General features: G+C 48.2%; 1 protein-coding gene across 1 annotated transcript in view; it reads right to left on the reverse strand.

The window, feature by feature from the left end:
* Window positions 1-9,141: 9,141 nt before the first annotated feature.
* RGS8 (regulator of G protein signaling 8) overlaps window positions 9,142-23,384 on the reverse strand; it is a 31,416-nt gene continuing 17,173 nt past the window's right edge. The window contains exons 5-6 of the mRNA XM_019975892.2: window positions 15,564-15,730; window positions 9,142-14,116 (exon numbers count right to left, since the gene is read on the reverse strand). Of these exons, the coding sequence (XP_019831451.2) occupies window positions 13,934-14,116; window positions 15,564-15,730 (350 nt within the window). The 3' untranslated portion in view covers window positions 9,142-13,933. The remainder of the gene's footprint in view (window positions 14,117-15,563; window positions 15,731-23,384) is intronic.

Raw genomic sequence — 23,384 nt, forward strand, 5'->3', positions numbered from 1 at the left:
AAGCGACTTAGCAGCAGTAGCAGCAGCAGACCTTTCTGGGCGTTAGGGGCAGCCTCTTCGCAGGGCCCCCCTTGCCTCCCTATGGCCAAGGTTCTCCCAGACTCTGCCCCTGCCCAGCCCCACCTCCCCCCATGGTGCAAACGAGATGCCAGAACCTCCCCTGTCTTTCCTGCTCTAGGGTGTCCCTGCCCAACCCCCTCTGGCCTGCCTGCCCCCACCCCCACCCTATGCTCACATATTACAGGGTGAGGCCACCCACAGAGCCATTTAATCATCCCCAGAGCAAGGCCACACCACAGGCGCAGGCAACCGGAAGGCAAAACAAGACCCGCAGCTGCGCTGTGATGTCAGCAGACGGGGCAGATGGGCGTTCAAATAAAATTTAGAATTACCAGGCAAATATGCCCTCAGCCTGCCAGCTGCTCACTGGCCCCAGGCTTACAGGATTCACAGATCTGTGCTTGTTTAAGTAATGGCAGGGCCATAAAACCCCTCCCCAGAGGGCCCCCAGGCACACAGATCCTGTTCTCTGGAGAAAGGCCACAGACCTGCCCTCACTCAGACCTCTCTCTTCTAACGGAATTTGCTGAAGGCCATGAGGGGAAAGAGTATGGGTCCCAGCTGGGATACCTATCTAGTATTGAAGCCCTGCAGATAGAGGGTCAGGAATACCATCTCCTGCAAGAGAACAGCCCGGGGTGAACTTGGGTCATCAGAGAACATTCGGGTGTTAGTGTCTATCGTCCAAGTGCCTGGGCATCAGGAGCTGCCTGCCAAGAAGTATCAGATGTGGCTCTTGCCCTTGGAAAGCTTACGTTCTGGATAAAAAGAAAATGAACAACAGATGAAACGTTAAATAAATGGCTTAGCTCTTAGGAGTGGTTTGTCTCTTGGAAGGTGGCGCACAGACACAGGAGGTGGTGACAGGCCAGGGCAAAGGGCACGGGACCGGAGTCTACAGTCTCGTCCTGCCAAGCCTTCAGAGCCCCACGCCTCTCTCTGTAAAACAGGATGATGGTGCCTGCTTCCCAGGGCTGCCTGGAGGGTCACGTCCGGTTTGTAAGGTTTGTAAGGTTCACAAAACCAGGGCTTTGTGAAGAGCAGCAATTCCTACATCAAGAATGGAGCACCCCCATCGAGTTCTTTGCTCAAACTCAAAGATGACAAGATGCCTTACTTCCTCGCCTCTGTTTCTTTCCTCTCTCCTTCTTGATTTGTGGTGATCTGTACACATGGCATTTCCTTCTACAGCTTCAGAGAATACGTCTCCGCTCTTTGACCCCGCTCCACCCTCCTCACACAGAAGTACAGACACCCCAAAGGTGGTTGGTTGGCTCTGCTCTGGGATCTGCATGTGTTCCAGCGGGAGAGCAGGGGTGGGAGTCTGATGCTCCCCCACCCCCTCACCACCCCCCCCACCCCGATCTCTCTGACCATGGGCTCCCAGCCTGTCTGGCTCTGGGACAGACACCTCCTCTGGGACACGGGTGTGGGAGCAAGGGCAGGTGCTACTGAGACAAAAAGGCTGGCAGACGGGACAGCTGCCAGCATCCAGGGGGGCCCTGTGTGGGACCTTAGGTGGAGCTGCGAGGGCACGTGACTAGCGTACCTCCTCCCAAAGCTAATGGCCCGGGCAGGCGGCGCTGAACGCACCCTTTATTCTAGAGGCCAGCCCGCTTCGTTCCTGCTCAAAAGAGGATTTAACCCAGCCTTAGTGAGCAGGTGGCCAACAGCTGCTCCCTGGACAGAGCAAGAGTGTCTCGGCCGCTGTAGAGGGGCCCAGATGCTGCCCCTCTGCGTGAGAATGTTCCCTCCTGGCAGAGACAAGTACTCTGCAGAGCTGCCTGCCCAGGGCCGTCTGCCAGGGAAAGGGGTGAGGGTCCCCGACTCCCCTGGCCGCCCGCAAGCCCTAGGTCCCTGCTTCTCCAGTGAGTTCCCTGCATCTTAGCAACCGCCCCACCCGAGTCAGGAAAGGAAAGCTGCTTGCCCTCTGGTCTGGGTTCAGACTTCACCCAGGCCAGGCCCCAGTGGGGGCTGGTGTTTCTTATGGGTAATTGCCCCTTATTCTTCTCCCACGGAGTCAGCTCCCTTCCTCCCCAGGATGCAGGGAGAAGAAGCTGGCCCCAACCCAGCATGCTCCTGTCCCAGGATTTCTGTGATGGGAACGTGATTGTGAAGCCTGCGGTCCTAGAAGACTGCTTACCAGCTCCTCATCCCTTCTTTGCTATTTCCTGGGAGTTGCTGCCAATCTAGACCCCGTGGACTTGTAGATTTACATCATCTGTGCTATTGGTTACATCTGCCTGGAAAACTCTGCCGAATTCATTTTAAAAATACACGGTTGAAATGATTTCCCTTAATACCCCAGCAAACCTCCACATGGCTATTTTGTAGTCGAGGCAGGCTCCACTTTAATCTACTCCAGAGCCACTTACATTCTCTGCACCTGGAATGAGAATATCCACATCAGTTATGTTTCCTGTGTTTCAGCAAAGGCTACAAGTCAAAACTATAATTTTGGTCCCGGGATGAACTAGAAGGTACTGGAGGTGCTTGATCTGTGAAATTGGTTTTGAAAGACACAGGGATTTTTTAATTCTGCCAATTCAAAGTCCGGTTAGTTTGTTGCTTTTTCAGTGCCCTTTGAAGAGCCTGTGTGACAAGTGAGTGATGCCAGTTACAGTTCATCATGGCATTCATGGTCCTAGTACCTTGGCCAGGGCAGAGCGCCCTCCTCAATGAAAGGCATCATGTCTTATTTCTAGCTAACCGAGGTCCTGCATTCCTGCAAGAGTAACTTACACTCAACCCACCCCATAGATTTTCCACTGCCACCAGCTTCATGACAGGTTCTGACCCTCAGAAAACCTAAAAAAAATAGACTGAGAGCCAGGATGTCTGCCACCCCAGGGCTGGATCACTAATACTTATACCTGCCATTTTTTGAGTCCCAACCCATATCAGCTCCTGCCTCAGGTGCTTTGCACATATCACCTCTAATTCTTTAATTTTTTTTGCCACACCTGAAGGCATGCAGAACTTCCCTGACCAGGGATTGAACCCACGCCCTCTGCAGTGGAAGCGTAGAGTCCTAACCACTGGATCACCAGGAAGTTCCACCTGTAATCCTTGCAGCCACTGTACCTGGAAATATAGGCATTACTACACACACCTTTTTGCTAATAAGAAAACAGAGAGGCTAAGTTTCCCAGAGTCAAATACACGGAGTAAGCAACAGTGTCAGGATTCAGTCTCAGGCCAGCACATCCAAATCCCTTATTTTCTCCCATGCTGTGGCTTGATAACTCTCTGTCCCTTTTGGTGCCAGCCTGCCTGGTCTCAGTGCTTGAGAAGATGAGCTGTTTCTTCCTCCTTGGAAGGGCATGTCTGGAGCCTGCACCATCAGGATCTGCTTACCTTATGGCAGATGTAGGAAATGGAGCCAAAGCTTGTCTGGAAGTTGTGGGCAGGGCTGTGACTCAGCCTTCCCTGGAAGAGTGGTGGGCTGGGGTGAGACTGGCCACAGTGAAGTTGTACTAGTGGAGAGAGAGTATAAAGGGCAGGCCATCAGCAAAACAAACCTGCATAACTGCACCTGAATGCACCACCAGGGAAACTGGCTATTTCAAATCCTAAAAGATGATGCTGTTAAAGTGCTGCATTCAATATGCCAGCAAATTTGGAAAATGCAGCGGTGGCCACAGGACTTGAAAACGTCAGTTTTTATTCCAATCCCAAAGAAAGGCAATGCCAAAGAAAGCTCAAACTACTGCACAATTGCACTCACACACTAGCAAAGTAATGCTCAAAATTCTCCAAGCCAGGCTTCAGCAATACGTGAACTGTGAACTTCCAGATGTTCAAGCTCGTTTTAGAAAAGGCAGAGGAATCAGAGATCAAATTGCCAACATCTGTTGGATCATCGAAAAAGCAAGAGAGTTCCAGAAAAGCATCTATTTCTGCTTTATTGACTATGCCAAAGCCTTTGACTGTGTGGATCACAATAAACTGTGGAAAATTCTGAAAGAGATGGGAATACCAGACCACCTGACCTGCCTCTTGAGAAACCTGTATGCAGGTCAGGAAGCAACAGTTAGAACTGGACATGGAACAACAGACTGGTTCCAAACAGGAAAAGGAGTATGTCAAGGCTGTATGTTGTCACCCTCCTTATTTAACTTATATGCAGAGTACATTATGAGAAACACTGGGCTGGATGAAGCACAAGCTGGAATCAAGATTGCCAAGAGAAATATCAATAACCTCAGATATGCAGATGACACCACCCTTATGGCAGAAAGCAAAGAAGAACTGAAGAGTCTCTTGATGAAAGTGAAAGAGGAGAGTGAAAAAATTGGCTTAAAACTCAACATTCAGAAAATTCAGATCATGGCATCTGGTCCCATCACTTCATGGGAAATAGATGGGGAAACAGTGGAAACAGTGACAGACTTTATTTTGGGGGGCTCCAAAATGACTGCAGATGGTGACTGCGGCCATGAAATTAAAAGACGCTTACTCCTTAGAAGAAAAGTTATGACCAACCTAGACAGCATATTAAAAAGCAGAGACATTACTTTGCCAACAAAGGTCCATCTAGTCAAGGCTATGGTTTTCCAGCAGTCATGTATGGATGTGGGAGTTGGACTATAAAGAAGGCTGAGCACCGAAAAATAGATGCTTTTAAACTGTGGTATTGGAGAAGACTCTTGAGAGTCCCTTGGACTACAAGGAGATCCAACCAGTCCATCCTAAAGGAAATCAGTCCTGAATACTCATTGGAAGGACTGACGCTGAAGCTGAAGCTCCAATACTTTGGCCACCTGATGGGAAGAACTGATTGATTAGAAAAGATCCTGATACTGGCAAAGATTGAAGGTAGGAGGAGAAGGGGAGGTCAGAGGATGAGAGGGTTGGCATCATTGACTCGATGGATAAGAGTTTGAGCTAGGTCCAGGAGCTGGTGATGGACAGGGAGGCCTGGTGTGCTACAGTCCATGGGGTCACAAAGAGGCAGACACGACTGAGTGACTGAACTGAATGAACTCCCTCCCCCACTACTGCATCTGCTCAATTCCCCACCCCCACGCCCCCCATCCCCACGTTCCCCTCTGGTCCACTAGCATAGCAGGGGTTCTGGATTTTAGGGTTCTAAATCCCCATTCTGCCATCTGCAAGTTGTGTGACCTTGGATGTGTGGCTTAAACTCTCTGTTTCCTTATCTCTAAATGAGGATAACAACAGAATACACTCTCTATCTGTATGGGATTAATTATACCCCCCCAACCAAAATTCACATGTGACTACATTTTGAGATAGGTACTTAGAGGAGTGAGTTAAGTTAAAATCAGGCTGTTAGAGTGGGCCCTCCTCCAATCTGACTTGTGTCCTTATAAGAAGTAGGGACACCAAGGGCCTAGACACAGAGGAATGGCCACGTGAGGACGCAGAGCAAAGGTGCCCCTTGCAAGCCAGGGAAAAAGGCCTTGGAAGATGTTAACCATGACTGCACCTTGATCTTGGACTTCCAGATGCCAGGACCATGAGGAAATTGATTTCTGTTGTTTAGAGATTCCCCAGCCTGTAGTATTTTGTTATTGCAGCCCTAGTAAACCAATTACTCCTGCCTGGAAAATCCCATGGATGGAGGAGCCTGGTAGGCTGCAGTCCATGGGGTCCCTAAGAGTCGGACAGGACTGAGCGACTTCACTTTCACTTTTCACTTTCATGCATTGGAGAAGGAAATGGCAATCCACTCCAGTGTTCTTGCCTGGAGAATCCCAAGGACAGGGGAGCCTGGTGGGCTGCCATCTCTGGGGTCGCACAGAGTCAGACACGACTGAAGCGACTTAGCAGCAGCAGCAGCAGCAGCAGTAAACCAATACACTACCTCATAGAGCTATTGTGGTGATTCAACTAGATGAAGCATCTAAATTGCTCTTCAAAGTTCTTGGCTCCTAGGTGTTTTCTATTAGTACTTTCACAGTGACTATGCAGCCACTTACTTCCTTTACTATCCATTTGTTAAGTCCTTTGGTATCTAAGATCTATCTTCTAGGCCTTGGGAAGGGTTAAGTTCAAGCTCTTTGATGGCCCAAGTTGTGGGTTTCTTGCTCCGTCTCCAAACAGTCTGGATGCCTAACCTGTAAGCGCCCACCTTAAAGGAAATCAACCCTGATTGTTCACTGGAAGAATTGATGCTGAAGCTGAAGCTCTACTTTGGCCATCTGATGTGAAGAACTGACTCATTGGAAAAGACCCCGATGCAGGGAAAGATTGAGTGCAGGAGGAGAAGGGGACGACAGAGGATGAGATGGATAGATAGCATCACCGACTCAGTGAACATGAGTCTGAGCAAACTCTGAAAGATAGTGAAGGACAGGGAAGCCTGGTGTGCTGCAGTCCATGGGGTTGCAAAGTGTTGGGCTCGACTTAGAGACTGAACAACAACCGGTAAGAGGTGCTCAGAAAACACTTACAGGCACAATATTCTTTCAATAAATATTTAAGGACTAGAGCAGGGGACAAGGCTGATATAGTCCCTACCCTCAGGGAGTCTATGATTTAGCAGGGAGGGAAGAGACATTGACAGCTTCCCAGAGGGCGCAGTGGTAAGGAATCCACCTGTCAATGCAGGAGACACGAGAGACATGGGTTTGATCCCTGGGTTGGGAAGACTCCCAAGAGTAGGAAATGGCAACCCACTCCAGTATTTTACCTGGGAAATCCCATGGACAGAGGAGCCGGTGAGCTACAGTTCATGGAGTTGCAAAGAAGTCAGACACTGCTGAGTGACTGAGCATACTCACAAGAGCCACTGAATTCGTATCATTTGGTTTGAATGGCTTCATTTTTCAATCAAGAAATGGGTGCTGGCTAGGACCTTGGTGACCCCAGTGTGAGAGAAGATGACAGCACATACTGTGTGCCTACTATGTGCCCGGCATCATAATAAATACTCTTCTGTGTTAACTTACATGATATTCACAGCAGCCCCGAGTAGTTGGCTCTGTTATGTACATTTTACAGATGAGAAAACAGAGCTATAACTTTCCTAGGCTCAACTTCTAAGAGTTAGAGCTGGGATTCAAACTCAGAATCTGCATCAGAGCCCCAAATATGAGAAAGAGTGTATGATGACACCCTGATCAAAGAAAGCTCTGCCAGGCTTGTGACTTTGTTTCACCCCCGGCAGCCGCGGGGTCATGGTGGTCCCCATGACTCATTCCCTCTCTGTTGTAGAATGAGTCATAGATGGGGAGGCAGCGTCCGTGTTGGATCTCCACCCTTCCCCGCCAGCCTTCAGGGGGGCTGTGTCCCACAGCCTCTGGGCAGGGGACCAGGACAGACCCCAACCAAGAAATATATCTGTGGCAGGGTGTTATCTCAAGGACCTCTGCTCCGTCTCCCTCTGACTGTGGCTGTCACCTTGTTGATGTAGACAATTGGACCAGAAGGGCTTTGTTTTTTCCGCCCCACACTTACTGTGTGTTAATGAGATGCCCGGCATAGAGTTAAGTATTTCCCATCTGTAAGAGACTTCTTTCAAGATCTAGGAGATAGATCTGAGATCCAAAGGGTTGCAGATCAAGCAAACACTGCAGGGAGGCAGTCTCGAACCAGTGGCAGGCACTCAAAACCTGTCTCCAAGGGAAAACAGTCAGGGCTAGAGAGAATCTGTGAAGGTTTTTGGAGAGAGCTGTGGGTGTACTCTAAGTACTACCCCACGCACATGGGGCTGAATGCCCGTCTCTCTCGCCTGGCCCCCAAGAACAGTGGTTCCCTTGGAGAGCCTGAGACGTGGCTCCTAATGTTTGGGGTCCTGACTCCCGCATGGAAAATAGAAAACGTGAGCAGGGGCGGGCTGGAGGCTTTGGCTGCAGAGCATAGGCAGAGCAACTGCTGCTTTGTAATTCTAGGGCCACATAAGGGCCCGGTGCTTCCAATGAGCCAGGTGTGGGTCTCTGCAAGAAAGAGACTGCCGTGGGGTCATCCTAGGGGCTGTCCAAGAGGAGGTCCTGGAGGGACAAATGGACTGCAGCAGAGAGACGCCGGGGTACCTCCCAGGAAGGCGCAAGCCACTACCCTAGCTGGGAGAGCTGCAGTGGGGAGGAATCCCCCAGAGACAGGGTCCCCCATGAGCCCGGGAAGGACCCACCCGAGTCTTCCAGGTTCCAAGAGACAGGGGCTTGTCCCAGGACACATGTGTGCCAGGTATAAGCCCCATGCTCCTTCACCTCGCCTCCTACCCTGCTCTTCTCCCACCTGGGGGTAGGAGGGTTGGAAAACCCAGCCGGCAACTGGGGTAGGAAAGCTGGCAAGGCAGGAGGAAGAAAGCTGCCAGCAGGGCAAAGTGGCAAGAGAGGAGTCAATCCCACCCGCTCCCTAGGGGCAGCGTTCCCATCTACAGCAGCCGGGCTGTCAGCTCTTGTGGCCAGTCCACAAAACTGGGATGGGGGGTGCGGGCGGACTTTTTCCAGGCAGAAGCCTTCTTTATTTAACCCAAAGCAATCACCTGTGAAGAAACATCAGCTTTCCTTTAAAGACAGACCACCTCTGGTGCATTTTAATTATTTTGGACGATTAACATTTCGTGTATCTCTGTCTCATCACCACCCCTGAAAAATGAGCTTTTTCGAGCAGGTTCTCCAGCTCATTCTCCTGTGGGTCCCCTACATGGGACCCATCACCAGAAACTCTGGAAGATTCGATGACTCACCCAGGCCTTTCAGGGGCACAGCGATTGTATAAAGTGAGATACAGGCATAAGAAAGATCAACCCACTCCATTCTCAGATAGCTCCAGCTGAACAAATATACAAGCCATGCCTCACTCTTTTCTCTCCCTGCGTTCTCAAGCAGTAGGTGGTACTAATAAAAATACCACCTCGTGTTTGCACAGCACTTTACAGTTTCAAAGCCACTCTTGCAGCCTGAAGTCGCTCTCCACCCACCCCCACTCATCCCAAGTCCTTCCCATCCCGTTTTCACCCACACCACTGCTTTTCCTCATGGCTGGCACCGTGCCAGCCTCTGCCAGGGAGAGGCCGCATGCCCCCTCCCGGGGTGTCCATGTGTTACGGGAAGCATTGCCTCACAAAAGAGTCAGCCGGCCAGAAATGTGGGCAGAGAGTGAAGGGCAGCGTGTTCAGGTTTGGTTTATTATGTTCTCACAGCCTTGTTTATAGTAGAGGTGAATGACATTATTCCACTTTGCACAGTAATGAAACAATTCAATGAGGATGAGCTGCTACAGATGCGCTTGCGCCCCGTGACTCGGCAGCTAACGCTGCCTCGCCCGGAGGGCACACAAGCCCAGCCACCGGTTCTGTCTTTGGAAGAGGGGAGGGAGCCAAGGGGCAGAAGGGAGGAAGAAGCAGGAAGGGGACCAGTGTATCGACAGGACCCGGCCCCCACAGCTGGGACGGCCAGTGGCCTCATCCTGCCGACTTGGACCACGGCATCGCATGATTCGGCGAGGTCGCAGGGACAGGAAGACATCTCCGCGCTTGGCTTCTTCCTTCTCAGTCTCATGCCAAGTGGCACAGGCTCCCCGTGCCAGGGGGTGACTTCGCCACCTCTTTTGCTTTCAAAACGGAGGATGCAGATTTAAAGAGGGCTAATGCTTGGCAGATTGCAAGAGAGCCTCAGATGGAAAATCACTAATTCCTCTGCCTGGCTGGGAAGTGGGCACAGACAGGGGTCAGGAGAGGTCTGGGTGCTCTCGATGATGGGAGACATCCTGCCTCTGAACTCATCACTCACCACCTCTCCTTTCCGGTTTATGGAGAAGCAGATGCCACAGGAGCAGCTTGTCTTCATCCCACCCGCAGCCCCGCTGCTCAACCACAGTGAGTTCACGCCTTGCCCTCACACCTGGATACCCGGCCGTGCTGGGGACACGTGCCCAGGGCCTGCACCCAGCGGCTGGGCCTGCAGGTTGGGCGGAGAGCCATTCACAGCTTTGGTTAATCCAGAGCAGCAAGTTCTGCAGAGAGCACCAGAGAGTAAAATCAACTAGGAGCTTCCCAGCTGCCCACCCGGCTTGAGACCAACAAGGGAATGGTGAGGGCGCAGAGCAACAACCCAAACCCCACGGCGGCCTTGGCAGAGAAAGCCTCAAAGAGCTTGCACTTCTGAGGGTGTGACACCCTCCACTGAGAAATCTGAAGCTGTCATGCTACCACTATTATTACTGCTATGCACTCCTCACCCGCTACCTAAGACCAGCTCCCATGTTTCATGGTCTTGGGCACAGAGGCACAGCCTAACATGAAATGAGCAAGCACATGAGTGCATGAACACAAACAAAAAACAGAGAAGCAGCCCACGAGGCAAGCTTGGAGGAAGCCCTGTGAACAAGAGCCGGGAGCCATAGAAAACCCCAAGGACCCCTTCAGCCCCCACCATTGGCATACCCCATGCATGCAGCTGGGACAGAAATATTTTTATCTCAAAAGAGCAAGTCAGAGAGGGCACAGAGACAGCCACCCTAGGAGTCAGATTCAGGGCTGGCAGGTTCCTGGTTATTGTGCTTGTTTGTGGCTGGGTGTGCTCTAGCCCTCTGAGACCAGCTGGAGACCACCACCCCTCCCTCCCCATTCCTCGGGTCCAGCTTCCCAACCTCATCTGCACATTGAATTCACCTTTGGAGCTTTAAAAACTACTGATGTTTGAGTTCCAACCCCAAGCTGTCTGGGGTGGGATCTGGACATTTGGGTTTTTTCAACTTCCCGGGTGGTTCCACTGAACAGCCAAGGGGGAGAGCTTCTGTCTTAGACCACTGTCTTAGACCATCTTTTTTCAAAGTATGGTTCACAAGCCACTACGTACCTGGGAACTTATTAAAAATGCAGATTTTTGAGTTCCACCCCAGATCTATCAGATCAGCATCTCTGGGTGTGGAAGCTGGGAATTAGCAATTGTAACAGGCTTTCTGGGTAACCCCTGCACATCCTCAGGTTTCATAATAGATGCTGCTCGGGGATCCTTCCTCACCCCAGAGGTGCCCAGAGCTCTGAAGGGTTGTCATTGATGATGTTGTATTTGGTTTAGCGAGGGCGACAGGAAATCTCACACCAGCCCCCAAATCGGTTACGACTCATGTGGGGCTGAAAGGCCACTCAGGGAGGAGAGCAGCCCTAAACGTCACAGCTCTGCCCGGCCCACTGCACGGCTTGCGCCCGGAAGGCAGGCCACAGCACAAGCCCGGCACAAGGCGCCAAGGAAGACGGCAAATGGGAGAAGTGGCCCCTGGGGATGCCCCCCTAAGGAGGCAGAGGAGGGCTTGTGAAGAGGGCAGGGGAGCGGGCGGGACAGGGTGATGGGGAAGGTCAAGGATGAGGTATGCTCGGATATTGCTCTAGATGTTGTAAACATTTCTCTTTGTTTCGTCACAGACCAGAATCTGGGTTGGCATGACCAAAGTGCCTGAAAGAAGCATCAGAGCAGAGAGCCCTGTGCCACTTGTGGGAAGCAGAACATAAAGGGTGTGAGGAAAGCTCCACCCATGGGAAGATCATCTCTGTGGTGTACTAGTCTAGTGCTCTTAATTGTCTCTCTCTCTCTCTCTCACACACACACACTCTCTCTCTCTCCATGGGAGTACCATAAACATAGCTATCACGTTCCTCTACATACAAACACAAACCCACCCACCCTTCACTTAGTGGCAAATTTCGGGATACCCAAGCTGGGTCCGTCACACCTCCCCATCGTGGGAGGAAGTCACCAGGCTCCATGACACCACCATCTGCTGCCTTCCTTCCACCAATAGTTTGGGAAGAACCCTAGGCTCCCCGGTACAACAGTCTTGTTCAGACTTTTCTCCTGGGGACAGTGGAAGTGGTAAAAAGGCCCCTCTTAGAACGTTTCATGTTTCTGTAACTCAGTGCTGTTCCAATTTACATGCCCTTCATGTTCGACAGTAGAGTTGGCAGCAGATGCACGTTTTGTATGTAAACAACGTTGGAAATACCCTGTTTGAGAATTTGATCATTAAATTAATTCTGGCAGCGTAAGCTAAGGATGGTTTTTCACCAATGAGGACGGGGGAATACTACCCGATCTAACTAGGAACACCCACATAAGGCTGCAGAGTTCTTGAACATGAAATTCCACAGGTCTCTTCAGGAGTCCTGTGTTCTCTCTCTCCTTGATGGTTTATACAGACACATCAACTCTCATTCACAAATGCTCATAGATACACAGCAGGGCAGCGGACCCTAACAGCCAGTGGGACTCAAGAGCCTTCTTGGCCTGTTGTAGCTGTAGCCGAGGAAGGAAGAGATTCATGAAGCTGCTGGACGAGAATGCAAACGTGGAATACCCTCACATTTAAAGAGGCCCATCCTTCCCCCAGGACGAGACAGCTTCCACCAAGGCCTCAGTCACCTGTGCTGCAGAACCCACACCTGTGTGGCTTCATTTAGTCCAGCTGAAAGCTTTGGAACTCTGCACTGAATCCAAATCCATCGGCTGTCAATCACCCCGAGTGACCTCCAGCCCGTTCTCTCTGATTCAGTCTACCAAGAGACCAGCACCTCCCAGGCTCCTCTTCCACTTTCTGGTCTCTCTGCTGAGGCTCCATCTCCCTGGCACCACAGTCTTGGGCCAAAGTCAGCTTCTTCCTGGGCAGCCAGAAAAAGGTTTCCTGCATCTCACTCACCATCCAAGGAAGAGTTTCCTGATGTACTTCCAAGAGCAGCACCAGGGTACCATGAAGTCACCTTGAAGGAAGGTTCTCCATAAACCAGATGTTCACAGTCATCTTCTCAGCTTCACTTTCGCTTCCATTTTCAATCCCAAAACATCAAGAAGGAAGCGGCTGATCAGCCAAGATGGCCCTCATGAGAGGGACCTTTCTAAGAAAGCATACTCCCAGGAAGCAAGCTGGAAAGAGAGTGACAGCCTAAGTTCCCATTCTCCCCCATCAGAATTACATGACCTGCATGGAGTGGGGAAGAGGGAGAGACAGGGAAAGTATTAGGCACATGAGAGCTGTCCATGCTAGGGGAATTCACCTCCCTTTACCAAGCCGTCCATCATTCTACGGGGTCAGTGATGTGTGATGCCACAGGGAGGTGAGGACAGAGTGTACATTAAGCAACAGAGAGGTTATATGGTGCCCCGCTGCCCAAAAGTCTACTGGTGCTACATTCCCTGCTCATTCAACTTCTGGAAAACTTCTTGGTAGAACTGAGGAAGACTTGCAAGCTGTCTATTTCTCAATAGCAGCTCTATATCAGAAGTGATGAAGGACGTCTCCCAAGATCCTTCCTGGATTTGCAAGTGTATAGGAGTCTTGTGAATTTCCTAGGTTGGGATGGGCAGTGATCACGGCCTTTCATACTGGTCCTATGGAAATGGAAGAAATAGCCAACTTCATGGAGTTTGTCCCTTTCCTCAGAGGCCACCTGTCAGTGACAGTGCGGAAAACCCCAGATAACACTGAGGTCTCAGCACCCAGGACTGGCCATTACATTATGACAGCAAATCACAAATGTGATCCTGAGTCTTCCAGCCCTTCTTCACAGGGGTCTAGGAGAAGTTCAAAGAGTCAGGAATCCTAAATGAGGAGCGTGTGGAAGTGGTGGAAATTGCCTTTGCATTATTTACAGATTAGCCCAGCACAGCAAATCTCCCTTCTTGGTGGAGATGACCCAAGGCCTTATGAAGAGCAAGTTGCCAACCCAAAGAAGGGTGACAAAGTACTACCACTAACCAAGACACAAACACGGGTAAAGGGGGCAGGACAGAGTCCGAGCTCCGGCGGCTGATCAGACTTTGGGATGGCTCTTCATCCGTTCCTCACTCCTGGCCTTCCAACCTAATCGCCACTGCTTTTGAACACCTATGACACGTCACATTAGAATATGGTCTTGGCAGCAAGGGGAAGGGGAAGCCAGTGATCTCCAAGAGTCCCAATCTGAGTTCTAACTGAGCCGCCTCTGGCTTTGGGACAGCAAATCTAAGTACATTTTGGACCTCAGGAACCGGGGGTAAGAGTCTTTCTCCATGAGACTGTGTACTTTGCCCTGGGCTTGGTCAAAACAAGTCAGGGATGGCTCTTGCATGTTCTTCCTCGTGGCTTCTCGGGTCTGGAAGTCTATGTTTACCTGGAGACACAAGCAGAGAACATCATCACAGGCCCTCAAGGGCCAAGGCACCTGGCAGTTGGTCCTACTTAATAATTATTCATGACAGCATCTTAAATACATTAAGCGTATTCATACTTTTCAAACTGCTTTCATGAAAGTCATCCCTTTTGATCCCAGGAAGAGTCCTGTAAGGTCTAAAGACCAGATATGCTTCATTCCAATTTATAAAGATACTGAAGAAATGAGTTATCAAAAAGCTGGTCTATGGAGTAGGACATGGCAGCCCACTCCAGTATTCTTGCCTGGAAAATTCCACTAGCAGAGGAGCCTGGTGGGATAACTACAGTCCATGGGGTCATAAAGAGTCACACACAACTGAGTGACTGAACACTCTTCTTTCCCACTCACTCCCCCATTTTTATTCCCTGTTGCTATTAAAATTTAGTGCGTAATCTTAAAAAAAGAAAAAAAGCTGGTCTAACGTACTATGGAAAGTTAGTAACAGTCAAGGTAAAAAAGCCCAAATTACTCAACCCTCAATCCAGAGGTCTTCCCAATGTCAGGCCACGAGTTAAACCAGAGACTAGCATTAATGTGGGTTCCCTAAAGTAAACTTGACCGTTTGTCCTTTCTCAGCTACTAAGGAAACAAACGCCCTGGGGAGAAAGACTATGTTAAGAATGTACATCTCTCATCCAACCAACATTTATAAGAAGCCTGCTGTATCCTGGCCATTGGCCAAAGACCTCCTGAGTCCCAAGTCAAAGCATAATTGAAGAGTTCTACATACATAACGCGTCTAAATTCATAGAGAGCAAATATTTTTCTTCTATAACACCCTCCCAGGTAAAACCCTGTTTTATAACTCAGAATAGCAGTACATAGAAATTCATATTACCATTATAAGTAATTATAATAAATGAAATACCATAAAATAATATAAGTGAATGTAATCACTCATTAATAAGCAATGGCAAATATTGGCTAGGTGTTGGACCCCTAATACTCACAGTAGTCTTGAAAGGGAGGTGATATTATACCCTTTTACACTGGGGAAAATGTGATTCAGAGAAACATGGTAAGTTGACCAAGATCACATAGCAAGTAAGTGGTGGAGCTAATGTTGCAACAAGATTCCAAAGTACATGCTCGTTCCATTAAGCCATGCTGCCTTCCTTTAGGAAAACTAACATGGATTTATTGGCATCTATCTTGCAGAATCCCTATAGAAACACAGTTCCTGCTGGCACATATTGAACTGACAGACAGCTAAAATACTCCTAATAGAGCTCCTTTTTATAGAATCCCTGGGCTCCGCACCTTAAAAGTGATCCCTTTTTTCATCAAGAGCCATCAGAGCAGTGAGGCTCAGTACAGAAGAAAGTCCCCGTCAAACCTGGCTCAAACCCCTTCAAAGAGAGAGGGTTATGGATGGAGGTCTGACAAGACCCCACCGCCAACGCACCTCCCGCGGAGCCTGCACATCCACAAACTCCTCAAAGATTCTATGGGCCTTGGAGACCAGTTTGGCGGTTGACCTGGTCTTCTTGAACTCCTCACAGGCCAACCAGAACTCCAGGTTCTCTTCACTGAACTCCGTCTTCAGGAAGGCGCGGAAGGCAGCCACTCCATCTGTGGATGTGGAGGGGTGTGGAAAGGAAGAGAAATAGGGAGAGGCTTCAGTTCAAGAACTGCAGAAGAAAGAAAGAAAGGTGGTCAGAATGCAAGAGTGGCCCTAGCTAGGCCACTGTCCAGCCCCCATTGATCCTCCTCCACATCCTCTTGAAGATTCTCTTCTCTTAAACACACAGGCACCTCAGAGGTGGGCCGTGCTCCTCATTAGAGGATCAGCCCTCAGTGGTCACTGCCTGTCCCGTAAGGCAGAGTTAGCTATCCCCTGGGTCTACTGGTGAGCCTGTGTTTCTAATGAGGCCAAAGTAATATATGGAATTCGTTCTCACCCAATCCAAGTCAACCAACCTGAAAAAAACAATCTGTCACAAGACAAATTGGGTGGGTCAGGGTGTGTGAATGTCTCAGGGCAAATCCTCTACTAATATCAGAAAAATGTCTGAAAGTAAACACCCCACTGCCATGAAGTCAGAAAAACCATCCTATTATATGGAAGGGGTGCTCAGCCTCTTTTTACAAACTTTTGAGGTCCCACACCTTAATGATTAATTACATGGATCCTTTATTTTTAAAAAGCTTGCCTATCAAATGATATGTTTTAATTAAGATCAATTATAACTTTTCTACCAAATGATTTAATGATTAACATATCCTTTCATTTTTCTTAATTAATGTCACGCATATTGCCAAATGGAGCTTCTGATCAGAATAAGATGGGTAGGGTTATCACACAGATTTGGAAAAAGAAACATTAGCCTATGCATTGGGCTGATGTTTTCATCTTAAAAGAGTTTTTATAAAGTATCCTAACCCTTAACACACACTCCTTAAATCAAATAAGACCTATCACTTTCTACCAACTGTCCCCAGAGAAAGGGCAGATTCAACTGAAAACAAAGGAGAGACTGCATTTCGTAAAAAATGATTCTGGCTAGAATGTGTCATTTCTTTTCTAAAATTTACTAGAAGGACAATATGTTAACAAGTTTTTATTCACTCTTTTTTTTCAGTTTTTAGTTGTTTTTTCAATTGGATTTTTTTTATTATATAGTATTATATATAGTATATAGTATTATAATTTCTTTATTATAGTTGGCTTTACAATGCTGTGTTCGTTTCTGCTGTTCAGCAAAATGAATCAGCCGCACATATACATATATCCCCTCTTCCTTGGATTTTCTTCCCATTTAGGTCACCACAGAGCACTGAGTACAAGTTTCAGTGGTCTACAGTCTGTTCTCATTAGTCATCTATCTTATACATGTTGTTGTTTAGTCACTAAATTGTGTCAAACTCTATGACCCCACAGACTGTAGCCACTAGGATCCTCTGTCCATGTGATTTCCCAAATTCAAGATTACTGGAGTGGGTTGCCCCTGCCTTCTCCAGGGGATCTTTCTAACTCAGGGATCAAACCCACATCTCCTACTCTCCTGCACTGGCAGGCAGATTCTTTATCCCTGAGCCACCAGAGAAGTCCAATTTTATACATAGTAGTGTATATATATACACATACCACTTGAAATCTCCCAGTTCATTTCACACCCGCTTCCCCCACTGGTACCCGTGGACTCCCCTGAGCAGCCTAGGTCCACGCACATGTACCAGGACTGGCCACTGCCCAGCTTCATTCCATGGACCGGCGGCACCACCCACGTGGGTGACATTTTAAATGTTTGTTTTAATTTCCTGAAACATTTTTATTTCTAATTAAAACGTCTATTTCAAAATAGACATCTTATTGCCCGCATTAGAACCGTAGTTATAAAAACCCAAACTTTTAATTTTAAGAGCCAGGAACTTGGGAGAGAAAAGGGTTTCGATGAAACTCTCAAACCTAAACCTTAAATCACAAAGAAATCTAAGTTTGGGGGCCTGAGCTTAAAGTGTTAAACAAAGGTAGGGTTGGCCATGACGTTTATCACCCTAGCCAGGACATTTCTGAGAGTGAAGGGGACCACTTCTGTTAATTACACAGGAAGAACGGGCATACACCATGACCACCATAGCCAAAAACCAGGACACACGGTCACCTTAACAGTAAGACAAGGAGACTGGAGAAAGTAGGACATGATATAAGGTTGTTTTGCATCAGGCAGGATGGAAATAAAACTGTTGCTGTGCCAGGCAGGAGGAAAGTAACTCACAGTTTAGATCCATATAAGAGGCCGCTCAGGGCTCCACGCACCCTTATACCTGCCTTGGGTTCAAAGCCCTGAGAGGAGGGAACAGAAATGCGAGATAAACTGAGGATCAGTGTACGTGTGAAACAGTGGCCTGGCAATGATTAGGCAGAAAGAGAGTCTAAAAATCATTCATTCGACTCAACAACTTTTTAAAAAACCTACTTATGTACAAAGTACTATTCAAAGTCTTGGGATACGTTAGAGAACGAATCATAAAATTCCTGTCCATGATATCCCTTGTGGGTGCTCTCTTTGCCATGTCTTGTCTCCTCCAAGGTCTCAAAGAGGCGTTCAACAGGTTTCCATACCCACCTGCTGCCGTGGGAGCCTCTGAGGGGACTCAGTGCCTGTGAGAGGCGAGGGGTGGGCGGTGGGGGTCTGCTCCAGCAAAGCGACCTCGGAGCAGAGATCAGTCCACATGTGACCAGAGCCAGGGACCCTGTCCATGGCGTGGGGAGGACGCAGGCCAGAGGCCCCGTCCTTGTGCCTTCCCACTGTGGTCAGGGTATGGAAGGAAAAAGTTGGGGGGACCCTAAAACACTGCAATGATCTAAAGGAGCAAATGTGAAGAGACTCAGAAGAGTGACTAGGAAGGGCCTGGGTTTTTTCTCTTCTTTTTAATTGGAGTCTAATTGTTTTACAATGTTGTGTTAGTTGCTACTATACACTGAAGAGAATCAGCTATATGTATAACTAAGTCCCCTCCCTCCCGAACCTCCTTCCCACCCCCCCCCCCCTTCTAGGCCCTCACAGAGCACCAAGTTCCCAGTGCTAGACAGCCCGTTCCTTCTGGCTATTTTACATCTGGTAGAAGGAAACGGCAACCCACTCCAGTGTTCTTGACTGGAGAATCCCAGGGACGGGGGAGCCTGGTGGGCTGCCGTCTATGGGGACACGACTGAAGTGACTTAGCAGCAGCAGTGTATATATGTCAACGCTACTCTCTCAAGAGCCTATTGTTTTTAAACCAGAAGAGGATAAATTCTTCGAATTGAAAAGTTTGTGGCTCCTGTTAGATTTTGTTTTGCTTCTCATCAAGCAAGAACAGGTGCTTGTGAGCGAGCAGAGATAAAGAAAATTACCTCTCCGCCTTCCTCAATGGTATCAGTGAGAATCGCCCTCCCAGGGAAACTTTCTGGCCTCATACTACCCAAGGTACAGACCTTATCTCCTTGCATCAGAGCTCAGCTTTGCTGGGTCTTTGTGTGGATTAAAGGAGATAATACTTGCAAAGTATTCTCAGGATCATTGCTTTACTTCTCTCCACTTTATCGATGAGGAAATGGATGCTTAGAGAAAGTGGCTAGACTGAGTTCACACAAGTAATAACACGCAGCGTTAAAAAATATAAGATAGGTGAACTTCCAATCTAATACAGCAGTAATGCCATCTCTACCCGTTCATTCATTTATTCTTGCACCCATTATGCGACCCAGGCATTCTGCTAGGAGCCTGGGCAAAAAACATAAGCACAGTTAAGCGCTCACAGAACTTGCAGTAAAAGAGCAATTTGAGCCAAGATAACATAATTATGGTAATTATGGTATAGATGATAAGTGATATGATAGGGAAAGCGTAGGTTGCTGTGAAAGTACCCAGGAAGGGTGCCTGTGCCAGAGCTGAGGAGAAGAGGGAAGTCTTGCAGGAGGAAGAAGCTTCTAGGCTGAGATGTGAAGCTGAGAAGGAAGTTAAGTGAAAGCAGGAGGGGAAGAGGGAGAAGAGACTGGCAGGAAAGGCGAGTCACACAAGCAGAGGCCTACAGTTAAGAAACGTTGTTAGAGTAACCAGAAATAGTTAAGACTAATGTTTACTACTAATAATAATGCTAAAATTATTGAGCCTACTTAGAAGATACACTGCAGAAGGCAATGGCACCCCACTCCAGTACTCTTGCCTGGAAAATCCCATGGACGGAGGAGCCTGGTAGGCTGCAGTCCATGGGGTCGCTAAGAGTCGGACACGATTGAGCGACTTCACTTTCACTTTTCACTTTCATGCATTGGAGAAGGAAATGGCAACCCACTCCAGTATTCTTGCCTGGAGAATCCCAGGGACGACAGAGCCTGGTGGGCTGCCGTCTATGGGGTCACACAGAGTCGGACACGACTGAAGCGACTTAGCATAGCATAGCATAGCATAGAAGATACACACACATCAAGAGGCCTGTGAAAGAGCCAGAGAGAGAAGTGCTGCAAAGAAGCCAGTTCTGACCCCACATTGGAACTGTTTCTTTGACTTGCTTTTTGTTGCTTTTATTATTATAACCCTACAGAATGATCTGCCTCGGAGAATCCTGCCCTTCTGCCTGATTGTTTAAAATGCATTTGTTCAGAACCTCCTCCACCTGTGAATGGCAGGAAGGAAGAAATTAACACATCCCCTGCCTGAGGCTTGCATTTCTGGGAGATGTTTGCAAGATTAATGGACTTTTTGCTTTGCTTCCTCACCTCCCCCATCTCTGCTCTGTAAAAGAGCCTGGCTTCCAGATCACCTGCCCGCAATTATAAGATGGTCATTTTGAAGTGCTAGACTGCCATCTTCTCTGTCAGCCAGCTCTCCAACTAACGTCTCTTCCTTGCCTCAACCCCCGACTCTCGGGTTCATTTTCCTGTCGTGATGTGCAGAGCAAACTTGCACTTGGTAACAGAAGGATGACACAGCCCTCCAAAGGCCTGGGGAGTCAACATTTCAGAGGGAAGGCAGCCACCATGTCCAGTGCTGCCCAGAGATCAAGCTAGATATGGTCTGAGAAGCAGTGGTTGTTAGACTCAGCAGCAAGATTCAGCAACCATTGGCAGGAAGGGTGACTGTGGTGTGATGAGAGCCCTAGTCATACTGTGGTTAAGTACAGGGGTGAGTGAGAGGGGAGGAAGTTGAAACAATGAATTTAGATGCCTCTTCCAAGAAAGGGAGCAGAGAGATCAGAGGGCATATCTGGAGAGAAAGAGCATAGCTGGAAGTCAGGAAAGAGCTCTGGGGTGTGTCTGTCTGTCTGTCTGTCTGTTGGGGTTTTGGTAAGATAGCCTCGGTGGTGGTTTAGTAGCTAAGTCATGTTTGACTCTTGAGACCCCCGTAGACTGGAGCCCTCCAGGCTCCTCTGTCCATGGGATTTCCCAGGCAAGAATACTGGAGTGGGCTGCCATTTCCTTCTCCAAGATAGCCTTGGGTATGATTAAATGTTGATCTGGCCAGAAAATACTTGTTGAGCAGGAGGAATTGAAGCTAACGAAAAGAAAGAGTTTAATTGAGGGGACTTCCCTGGTGGCCCAGTGTTTAAGAATCTATCCTCCAGTGCAGGAGACATGGGTTCAACCCCTGGTCAGGGAACTAAGATTCCACATGCCGCAACTAAGGAGACGCCTGCATATCGCAATGAAGATCCCATGCACTGCAACTAAGATCTGATGCAATCTAAATAAATAATTTTTTAAAAGAAAGTGTTTAATTGATAAAATGTTGTCTCCAGGAAGGCAGGAGAAAGGCCATGTTAGGATAGAGAGAAAGAAGAAAAGCTGTGTGTGGATGCCGGGAAGTCTGTAGTTTGGACGCAGGATACAGAAGGAGGTCCTATCTGATGTTAGCTGGAAAAGTGGTACGAACTGAAGATAAGTTTCTTACTTATTTATCTAGGGTCTGCGGCAGAGAGTTTTATGTATTTACTCCACACCATGCTTTGGGCTAGAGATTTCACACACAGCAGCTCATTGTACTTTCACAGCAGTGCTGACCCATAGATAGCACAAATGACCCACTCCATTTTCCACATTAAAACTTACGGAAGTCAGATAAACTTCCCAGTCACACAGTTGGTAAGAACAGCCAAGTTTCCCTACCGTCCATATGGCTCCAAAGCAGGATCTTTCCCGATGTGTTTGCAGGCAGAAGGAAAAGAAGAGCAAGGGAAGAGAACAATTAAAGGGGAAAAGCATAGTATCTGGTAAAGGCAAATTCTAGAGAAGGAGAAAGATCAAGAAGTAGAAGAACTTGACTTCCTAAGAGTCAAAAGTAGAGAAAGAGGGGCAGGGGTCGAAGAAGACAAACAGTTCAGGGAGGGACATATTTGAGATGCATCAATTTGAACAGCCTTGATATTCTTCTTAATTTGGGGGTGAAAGCCCTGCAGGTGGTCTTCCTCCACGCACTAGATTTTGGAGATACGGTAGAATCAAATCAGATAAGGTCACAACCTCACAGAACTCCAAGTTAGTCTAGTGTAACAGAGACTAAGCAATCATTTAAAATAATTAATTCAGGGCCTTCCCTGGTGGTCCAGTGGTTGAGAGTCCGCCCGCCAATGCAGGGAACATGAGTTCGATTCCTGGTCCTGGAAAATTCCACATGCCTTGGAGCAACTAAGCCCGTGCGCTGCAACCACTGAAGCCCACACTCTAGAGGCCAAGTTCTCCAACAAGAAAAGCCATTGCAATGAGAAGCCAGGGCACTGCAATGAAGAGTAGCCCCCGCTCAGAGCAACCAAGACCCAGGGTAGCCAAAAATAAATAAGTAAATAAATAACAAAATAATCAATTGAATAATTACAAGTGCAGTGTGTGCTGAAGTGGGAATATCGATGAGAGTAGAAAGAGTTTAGAACAGCTACTTTGGAAAAAAGAGCAGGAATCTGATAGGAAATAGGCAAACCACTGTGAAGACATAGATCTCAGTTCCTGGAAAAGGTTATGATGCACCGGGAAAAGATTAAGACCTTTTAGTTTTGGGGTGTGCCCATCATTCAAGGACAGGAGCATCAGCTCCAGGCTGGAACCTGGAGAGCAGAAAGGAACGAGGAGTTGGGACACTTAAAAAGGAAGAGGCTAAGCAGAAGGTTAAAGAGAAAAAAAAAACTTTTTTGAAGTTAGAGGAGGAATTTTTAAAATAACACCTCAGTGAATTCAGTTCAGTTCAGTCACTCTGCCATGTCTGACTCTTTGCAACCCTGTGGACTACAGCACACCAGGCCTCCCTGTCATCACCAACACCCAGAGTTTACCCAAACTCATGTCCATCAAGTCGGTGATGCCATCCAACCATCTCATACTCTGTCATCTCCTTCACCTTTTGCCTTCAATCTTTCCCAGCATCAAGGTCTTTTCCAATGAGTCAGTTCTTCCCATCAGGTGGCCAAAGTATTGGAGCTTCAGCTTCAGCATCAGTCCTTCCAATGAATATTCGGGACTGATTTCCTTTAAGATGGACTGATTGGATCTCCTTGCAGTCCAAGGGACTCTCAAGAGTCTTCTCCAACACCACAGTTCAAAAGCATCAATTCTTTGGTGCTCAGCCTTCTTTATAATCCAACTCTCACATCTATACATGACTACTGGAAAAACCATAGCTTTGACTACACGGATCTTTGTTGGCAAAGTAATGTCTCTGCTTTTTAATATGCTGTCTAGGTTTGTCATAGCTTTTCTTCCAAGGAGCAAGCATCTTTTAATTTCATGGCTGCAGTCACCATCTGCAGTGAT

This window comes from Bos indicus, chromosome 16 (assembly GCF_029378745.1).
Source record: "Bos indicus isolate NIAB-ARS_2022 breed Sahiwal x Tharparkar chromosome 16, NIAB-ARS_B.indTharparkar_mat_pri_1.0, whole genome shotgun sequence".
Classification (NCBI taxonomy): Eukaryota; Metazoa; Chordata; class Mammalia; order Artiodactyla; family Bovidae; genus Bos; species Bos indicus.